This window comes from Squalius cephalus (genome assembly GCF_949319135.1).
Source record: "Squalius cephalus genome assembly, chromosome: 3".
Classification (NCBI taxonomy): Eukaryota; Metazoa; Chordata; class Actinopteri; order Cypriniformes; family Leuciscidae; genus Squalius; species Squalius cephalus.
In genome coordinates this window covers 11,956,458-11,966,204 of record NC_137124.1, presented here as the reverse complement: position 1 = coordinate 11,966,204, position 9,747 = coordinate 11,956,458, and the positions used below count along the sequence as shown (strand labels likewise).

The following is a 9,747-nucleotide window of genomic DNA, read 5'->3' as shown; positions in this document are numbered from 1 at the left end:
ATTTTTTTAAATTGAGATTTATACATAATCTGAAAACTGAATAAATAAGCTTTCCATTGAGGTATTGTTTGTTAGGATATGACAATATTTGTCCGAGATACAACTATTTGAAAATCTGGAATCTGAGGGTGTATATATTTTATATAGTAATTTTATATAGTTTATATATTTACGGTAGGAAATTTACAAAATATCTTCATGGAACATGATCTTTACTTAATAGCCTAATGATTTTTGGTATAAAAGAAAAATTTATAATTTTGACCCATACAATGTATGGCTTTTGCCACAAATATACCCGTGCGACGTGACTGGTTTTGTGATCCAGGGTCACATATATATATATATGTGATATATATATGACATATATCATATATATATATATATATATATAGATAATTTTTTTATTAATACTCTTAGCAAGGATCCATTACATTTATCAAAAGTGACAGTTAAGACAATAATTTTACAAAAGATTTTAAATCTTTTGAACTTTATTCATCAAATTGTCCTAAAATTGTTTTCAAATATATGAAGCAGCACAGCTGTTTTCAACACTGATAATAATAATACATTTATAAAAAAATATATTTTCTTGAGCAGCGAATCAGCATATTAGAATGATTTCTGAAGGATCATGTGACTCTGAAGACTGGAGTAATGATGCTGAAAATTCAGCTTTGCATCACAGGAATACATTATAGACTATAGTACAAATATATCATATAATTATTTTACATTAATATTTCATAATATTACAGTTTTTACTGTTTGTTTTTTTTATGCAGGAGGCCCAAACTTTTGTTTTTGTTTTTATGTTAAGGGAACAACATAATTTAAATGAATGGAAATGTTTTCAAGTAATCATTTAAAGAACTAGGCTTTCCATATCAATAGAATGGACATTTATTATTTATTGCAGTGAATGACACAAGAGAAACTCAAAAGGAATATTCAAATAAGAAGTGTGCATATATACATCTGATGAATCTAGTATGTTTTATGTGGACACAACTTGTGTGTAATTCTTGATGTCTGAGTGTCATTTTACAGGAATCTCCATATAAAGATGTGAGGGATATACACATAAAGTGCTTCCAAAACGCATTTGGTCAAGAAAAATGGCATTAAAAGAAGAGGTTGTCCTCATGTGATGTCGACCCCTTGAAAATGCTGACACATCATGAGTTTCAGTTCACTCTGTACAGAGTTAAAGAGAGAACTGAACCTTTATGACTGTCTGTCATAGACATGTGAATGTCTAGTGCAATTATGTGAGGCGTAACAAATCAGTGTTTGTTGATGACCATTTCATGCTGGACAGTATATCTTTAAACAAATGCAACCAGGAAGTGTTAATGATTAGAGATAGGAGAACATGCATGCATTATCCGTCCATTCAGCATAGTCTCATTTTGAAATTAATTGCACCTTTATGATTAAATTCAATATTCAAACTGACTATACAAACAAATGCAGTAACAGAAAATTACTGTTGAATAAATCCTGCTCCCTGAGAAAAGGATCTCGCTCAAAAGAAACCAGACTTTACCTAAACAGAAATTTCATAAGTTTTTTTTATTTCAATATAACTTTTTGGTTAACTGAACCAATATTATATAACATTAACATTATAAATCATATATTATATTTATGCTTTTTCTTTCAAAATGGCAAAATGTGATTGACAAAATGGTACTTGAAATCATGGATTTTATTCTCCCACTGTGATTGCTAAGTAACAATCCCAAAAACTTGTACCTAACACCCATTTTAAGTGCTGTGAGTAAAATAATATCGTCCACTGTAATGTGTGACGTCATGCAAAATGTCAAGCGCGCAAAATCAGTAACAGTCTTGCCACAGTCAACAAAAAAAGCAATGAATGTACAAATGCATTTAAGAGTGCTTATCCACAGGAAAAAGAAAATATAAGTTCAGTAAAATCACCTATTGGGAACTACATAAATTCTTTTTAAATGACACTGGTTGCACTTTCAAAAGTGATTCAAGCATAAATATTCTTTTTAAATTTATCAAACAAATTCACTTTGTTAGAGACAAAGGGACAATTATTCTCCGACAATGCCACATCCTTCAAAAAAAAAAAAAAAAAAAAAAAATTGGTTTAACCCCGCAGCAAACTTCCTGAGTGAAGGAAAACAAAAAACAGGATGTCAAAAACTCATCCCAGCAACTTTTCTTTCAGTTAAGTGCTCTGGCTCGAAGTGCATTCGGCATTAACATAAGCATTACCATTAGCATTCTCTTTATGGCCGTGGTTGGAACCCGAAAAACAGTCCTCCGAATGAAAGTGCACAGAGATCTGGTTGTAGCAAAGCAGGGCCAGCTGCCTCTCTTCCGGGCTGTAGTCCAGCGAGTGTGGGTGCACTTGTAGGATGTGTCTCTTAATGGTGCTGACCTTTAACGTGGCGAGCGTAGCGCCACACACCATGCAGATCAAGCCATGCCTACTGCAGTCGTAATCCATCAGGAAGTCCATCTTCCAGCGGGCCTGGTAATTGCGCCGCTGGTCCTTCCCCGGGTAGTGCCTGTGCCGCCCAGTCGTCTGTGTTGATGATGGTGTGATATTTGTGCTATTATTGTCTTCTGTTTCACCTCCTTGCTCTGTGGTTTTCACAGGCGACACTTGCGTGTCAACAGCTGTGTTTGGGGTGACAGGGCCACTTTTTGAGTCTTCAGTTCCAAACAAAAGGAAAAAAAGAGATTTTAAACAAGATATTTGATTTATAACAGGATTTTCCTTTCACAATGCAAAACTAACACTTAGTTCATTCATAAACAGTAACATATCAGAACCATACGCAATTTTACACTTTTCTTAACCAGTTTATGCTACGCTAGTCAGCTGTTAGCTTCCTAAGCACAGGCTAACTGAAAACACAAGGAAAGAGAAATGTGTGACTATTTTTAGTGTAATGAAAAGGACATTTATGAACATTTTCATTATTAAGTAGAGTAAATCATGAATATCTTTACATAAAACAAGATAAATTTACCTGTGAAGTTAAATAAGCTTTAGTTTACAAGCTGTTAGCTTAAGTAAAGGCTAAATGAAAGCACAAGATAAATTACTGTTTTTAGCTTCTAGAATATAATGTAGTATGGTATTTAAATTAAAAGACAAACGATCATATTTTCAAGATTAAGTATATTAAATATATATTTACATGCTTAAAATGAGATAAATTCACCTGAGAAGCTAAATAATCTTTAGTTTTCAAGCTGTTATCTTGGCAAGTGAAGGCTAACTGAAAGCACTAGGAAAGAGATGTTTAATTTGTTTTTAGCTTATGACATATAATGTGATATGTAATGTGTAATTTAAAGGACATTGGTGAACATATTTTCATGATCAAGTATATCTTGGATATCTCCTTAAAACAAGATAGGCCTATACCAGTTTAGTTTACAAGCTGTTAGCTTGCTAAGCAAAGGCTAAATGAAAGCACAAGATAAATTACTATTTTTAGCTTCTGGAATATAATGTAGTATGTCATGTAAAAGACATTAATGATCATATTTTATGATTTATTATATTTGGTATATAGCCTACGCTTAAAACAAGATAAATTCACCTGAGACGCAAAATAATCTTTAGTTTTCAAGCTGTTAGCTTGTGAAGCGAAGGCTAACTGAAAGCACTAGGAAAGAGATGTTTTATTTGTTTTTAGTTTATGGAATATGGTGATATGTAATATGTAATTTAAAAGACATTGATGAACATATTTTCATGATCAAGTACATCTTGAATATCTTTACATCCTTTAAACAAGATAGAGTTTACAAGCTGTTAGCTTGCTAAGCAAAGGCTAATAAACGCACAAGATAAATTAGCTACTGGAAAATAATGTTTTAATATAAAATATATCTTGTATATATCTTGTATATCCTAATATATATATATATATATTATAATATACATCTATTTGTACATCCTTAAAACAAGATACACCAATTTAGTTTCCAAGCTGTTAGCTTGCTAAGCAAAGATTAAATGAAAGCACAAGATAAATTACTATTTTTAGCTTGAATATAATGTAGTATGTCATGTAAAAGACATTAATGATCATATTTTTGTGATTAAATTTATTAAACATATTTACATGCTTGAAACTAGATAAATTAACCTGAGACGCTAAAAATCTTCAGTTATCAAGCTGTTAGCTTGCTAAGTGAAGGCTAACTGAAAGCACTAGGAAAGAGATGTGGTTTTAGCCTATAACACACAGTATAATGTGATATGTAATATGTAATTTAAAGGACATTCATGAACATATTTTTATGATCAAGTACATCTTGAATATCTCTACATCCTTAAAACAAGGTCAATTTAATTCAGAAGCTAAATATCCTTTAGTTTTCAGAGAATCCATGTTTCTTCTCAGATAAAGTAATCTTACTTTAAAGATTTTTTTATGGGAGAAGACAAAACTGATGTTTTGGTTCTAACTTCTGGTGTTTATTTCTTTTAATACAAAATGGTCAATATGGCATTTAATTTGATAGTTGGTTTTTGGTCTATTTTCCTCTACATCTGATGTGCCTACAGTTGTCTGCGCTCACCATGCCCTTTCAGTGTGGCCGTGTCAATGTTCTCCTCCTTCGTCCAGGCGCTGACCACAGCATCTCTCTCACTCCGGCTGAGGCCGCTTGTCTCTGGATGGCACTCCTGGATGTGCTTGCGGAAGTTGCTGACTCTCGGCACAGGCAGGTGTTCAGAACAAACCATACAGTAGCAGAGCGGGTTATCCGGAGGACCGTACGCCACCAAATAATCCAGGCGGAGACGCCAGGGGCTGCCGTATTTCAGTCTTCTCTTTCGGGGATAATAAGGTAGAGACTGTGATCTCTGGCCAGTGTCTGGTGGATTCTCATCTCCTCTTGTGTAACTCCCTAAGTTTCCCTGAATGGGATCCACGTTCAGAGGGAGGAAGGAGGCTGAACCGTCTACGTTTATTTCTTTGGTAAGTGGTTCTGATTTGATTTGAGGTTGTAAAGAGTGCGATTCTGCATGACAAAAACAAAGAAATGCAAAAAGACATGTATTCAATTTAAGTTATGTTTTTTTTTTTATTAAACAGGTTTCACAGAAGCATGTAGAATATCTGACCAAATCCTCAAACTTTATTTTGTTTTGCTTTTTACCATGGTTTAAAAAAAGGGTATTTGGAAGCAATTGCATCTTTGTTAAAGACTGTAAAAAAAAAAAAAAGTAAAAAAAAAAAAAAAAAGTATTGTCTTATATCATTATTTTAATCTAATTAACCTGTTATCCCGAATTGTTTAATTTGATAACAGATTTATATATACAGTATACAATATCTATAATATATATATATATATATATATATATATATATATATATATATATATATATATATATAATTTGTACATATTGCATTTTATTCAATATCTACAATATCGCATCTATCTGGTCCTCTGTTTAATTGGATTTTACAGTTAAACACCTTGTGTATGCAATTAATCCACAACATTTTAGGGATATTTTTAACCTATTATTTACAATACTATTCAGTTAGTATATTTAGTACACAAACTCTTTTGAATTCCTCTGTTTTGTTTTGTCTCTTACCCTCACCGTGCATCTTGGCCCAGGTCTGCAGGATGGAGTGCTTTTCCTCAGCGGTGTACAGCAGAGAGTTGGGGTGCAGATCCAGCATGTGACTCTTGATGTGATCCAGGTGCAGAGAAGGCAACAGACAGCTGCAAACCATGCATACTAGACGGCCCTCCTCCGCCTGGTACTCCATCAGGAACTCCTGGCGGAACCAGGCGTGCAGCGAGTCGTTTAGGTATCGCTCCATCACCTGAGCTGTGGGTCCTGCGGGGTCCTGGACAGGGGAGGCTGGAGGGGATGGGGTGAGCCTGCTAAACCCAGACTGGGCCTGAGGAACTGGAGAGACGGCACCACCAGACTTGCCTAGAACGACACGAAGAATGGTTTAAAAATAATCTTAAAGTCCCCCTGTGGTGAAAATCGAGCTTTTAATGTTGTTTATATGTCTATGTGGTGTTTTTAATATGCTCAACAGTAAGTCAACACCATTGCTGAGTATTTTCTCTTTAAAACTGCAGTGAACCAAAGACAGTCTCAAAAACACGCTTTGAAATCGCTGGTGTTTCTGACGTTACAAACTACCTTGTAACCAATCACGTCAACGCGTGAATCTCTGAGCTGGTGTGAGTGAGTGGAGGCGGGGTTCATTTGCATGCATATACTAAATGAAGCAATATACTAAATTCTAAGTTCTGCATTTACTAACTGAAGCAAGGGTGTAGAGCTTGTGTTTAAATATGTAATTTTGGTGATCAAAGATGAGTTTTAAGGGATACAATTATTGACTACAGGGGGACTTATGTAAAATAATGTTAAAATAATAATAGTAATAATAAAAAATATTTTTTTTATTTATAAAATGCCTTTCTCACATTCAAAGCACAATACAATAAAAAAGAAAACATCTCAAAAAGAGAATAAAAAATAGTAAATGAATCTAAATGAAATGTTATGAAATTAAAAAAAGCTGCATTTTGAGCTTCAGATTGAGGTTTTGGCATTGTGACATTTAATTACATTCAATCACATTTCTCACATCCAGATGTTTAAACATTTTAGTTTTTAATCCTCATTAAATTCTTATCACAGAAATGAAAATGATCCTGCCCAGACAAAGTGATTTTTATTTAATTAAATATATTAAATAAATATTAAATATTTTTACCTTGATGTATAAACTAAATTCTATAAAAAAATAAAATTACACACACACACACACACACACACGTAATATATGTAATTTAATGTAATATATTTCTAGAATTCTATATGATTGTTTCTAATATTTATAATTAATATTTTATCTAAAAATCACATTGTATCCGAGTTATTATAGTTAACAAAAACCATAAAAGGCGACCATAAAAACATTAAAAAACATCTTTGTTACCTGAAATAAAATAAATATACAAACATTTAAACTTTCTTTTTAGTTCAGTTTATCATTTTCATTTAGTTTAACTTGATGTACTAAAATAACTAAAGCTAAAACTGAAATAAAAAATCATAAAAACTATATAGACATGTCTATAGACATATGACATAAAAATGTCAAAAACATACAACAAATTAATTAATTTAATTTTAAATCAAATTAAAATAAAACCAGAAAATATAAAAATAAAAACGAATAATTAATAATATGAATAAAAACAATATTAGTATCTCAAATGATACTAAAATAACACTGCATTGTCATGAAAAATATATGGAAAATTATATAATTATAATTTATTACATAATATAATATAATTACTTAATTTATAATAATATTATAGAAATAATATTAGATTGGAAAAAAAATTAATGTTTCTAAATATATATATATTTTTCTTCAAGTAAAATTATAATTTTAATATTATATATTATTATTGATATATAAATTATTGTTTTATATTATTTATTGATTTTATTATTATTGATTTTTCTAACCTTAAGACATGTTTTGTGAGGTTCCATATTATTCAGGCTTGACAAAAACATACAGAAGCACAAAGAAATATTAGCACAGACCTGTGGAGTGCCTGTCCACATCCAAAATCTCCTCTGACTCTGGAGGAACATCTGGATCGGGGCATAACGGCCTCTGGCTGTTGTCCCGACTCAAATGACTCTCCCATCCCGACCTGATCACATCCTTATCGGACTCGGTCCACAGCAGGGAGTACGGATGCCTCTGTTTGATGTGTCTCTTTATGGTGCTTAACTTCAGGGTTGCCAGCGAACTGCCACACACCATGCAGATCATGCCCTGTCTCTGTGGGTCGAAGTCCATGAGGTACTCGCTGCGCCAGTACTCATGGTAATAGCGCCGATGGTCTCGGCCGGGCGCGAGCTTAAATGGAGGGGGTTCCTGCGTGGATGGCCCTGGGATGGGGGACAGAAGGAAAGGGGTGTCTGTGTTCTCAGTGACACACCAGTAACTGGTGCCTGGAGAGCAAACAGAGGTGACTGGAGCTTCCTGGCTATCATGAGATGTGAGACCATTGGTCACGTCCTCTTGACCTGGGGAGGACACAAAAAGAGAGTGTCACTGATGAATTGTAAGGTAATATCAAATATGATCATGGGAAAATATGACATTGTTTTCAATTACAGGGAAATGTCAAATAAATATTAATACTCGTAATGATTAAGATTAATATTAAAGTGAAAATATATTTTCGCCAGACCGCATTTTGTGCATAAACATTAATAAAATTATCATAACATTCCATATGTTGTATTGGACATAAAATATTTATTTATTATTACTTAAATAGTCATATATTTGCTTTAGTGTATCAGTTTGTATGGTTTTGCCTAATAAAAAATAAATAAATAGGACTGTTGCTGATAGACTAAAAGCCATTCTCAAATATTGCAACTGAAGAGAAGCTAAAAAAAATTATTAGACAAATATGCAAATTATTTAGTTTTTTGTTATTTTATATTGTAAAATATACAAATATTAAAAATGTTGTCATGGTGACTATAAAATGCATAATTAAGAGATTTTGTCAGCACATATTAAAATTATTATTAGCAGTAGTAGTAGTATTTTAGTTTCAATATTATTGCTGATAGGCGGAAACTTCATATCATATATCATCATGATGAATATTAATCAATATTAAAGCCAATGTTGTGCATAAACCTATAAATAATCAGTCAGCATATATTACAATTGATGTATTATGATTGCTGTTATTATTATTATTACTACTAATAATCATAATAATAATTATTAATTTTACCATTATCTTGTTGCTGAAAATATTGAAATTATTTATCATGTAAGACAAATATTAAAGCGAATAATAATTGAGCATAATTTTATAATAAGTGTAAATGAATATTAAAGTGAAAGTGTGTTATTTCCTCACTCCGCAGGCCTTATTTTGAGCACAACAAGGGGGCGGCGGCGTGGTTGCAGTACCGCCGTATTCCCGCTAGATGGTGACAGCGCATCGCGTACTCATTTGCAGCATGGTTATTTTGCCTTTGTTTATAGTGGAGCCCGAAAGATTAGGGGCCATGCCTCTGCCTGCTATTGTTCGTCACGGGTTTTAACGCTTCAAAACATGGAGCTGTCGATCTAATGGTCAAACTTCAATGCTTAACACAACATTTACCTGCTGAGAGATCCCCCAAGTGTCCCCGCCGCGCTGTCGCCTCCTCTTCCTCAGCTTTTAGTATTAATGAGCGAGATTCTGTCTGCTCAGCTTTGTGCACCGACTCTTTGGACTCCGCTTCATCCATACCTGTGTTGTGTTATTTGAACGTACAGGATTCGCTTCTTTGTACGTAGAAATGTCACAACCGGAGGATTTCGTAGATGCATTCGTCGGGTGGTTGACTAAATATCTGAAACACGCACTCGCCCATTACAGTGTGTGCAGTGCCTGTCTCTGCACTGGAGCCTCACCGCTGTTTGCTTTTTGCTTTAAGTAAACTTAACTTTGCGTGACGATACACGTCGCGTTTAGATCGAAGTTGGAGGAAAGATCTGTCAAATGGTCGGTGACTTTAGGCGGTCTCCTGATTGTATTTAGATATTCTGCTTGTCTTCAGGGTGGAGAGCCGAGCTAGGGGCCCCTGGGGCTCCTTTAGGGGCTCCTGGGTAAATTTAAAGAGACAGTAGCGGCTATTATGTAGTGACGGGT

General features: G+C 33.6%; 1 protein-coding gene across 2 annotated transcripts; it reads right to left on the bottom strand.

The window, feature by feature from the left end:
• Positions 1-898: 898 nt before the first annotated feature.
• Positions 899-9,687, bottom strand: zfta (zinc finger translocation associated). Of its 2 annotated transcripts, none has more exons than XM_079866860.1 (5): positions 9,217-9,687; positions 7,616-8,107; positions 5,618-5,965; positions 4,588-5,031; positions 899-2,697 (listed from the first exon to the last, which is right to left on the bottom strand). In XM_079866860.1, exons 1-5 carry the CDS (start codon positions 9,341-9,343, stop codon positions 2,210-2,212), a joined length of 1,899 nt encoding a protein of 632 aa, XP_079722986.1. In that variant the 5' UTR covers positions 9,344-9,687; the 3' UTR covers positions 899-2,209. The 2 variants fall into 2 exon arrangements, with proteins under 2 accessions (XP_079722986.1, XP_079722987.1); XM_079866861.1 differs by having other exon boundaries at positions 5,624-5,965.
• Between the last annotated feature and the right edge of the window lie 60 nt (positions 9,688-9,747).

What these genes read in the sequence shown, in the direction of transcription:
- zfta (XM_079866860.1), bottom strand. Translation starts at nt 9,343, where the DNA reads ATGGATGAAGCGGAGTCCAAAGAGTCGGTGCACAAAGCTGAGCAGACA. An exon ending in CTTGGGGGATCTCTCAGCAG is followed by an intron (nt 8,108 to 9,216) that starts GTAAATGTTGTG and finishes TGTCCTCCCCAG; the next exon opens with GTCAAGAGGACGTGACCAAT. An exon ending in GGCCACACTGAAAGGGCATG is followed by an intron (nt 2,698 to 4,587) that starts GTGAGCGCAGAC and finishes TTGGAACTGAAG; the next exon opens with ACTCAAAAAGTGGCCCTGTC.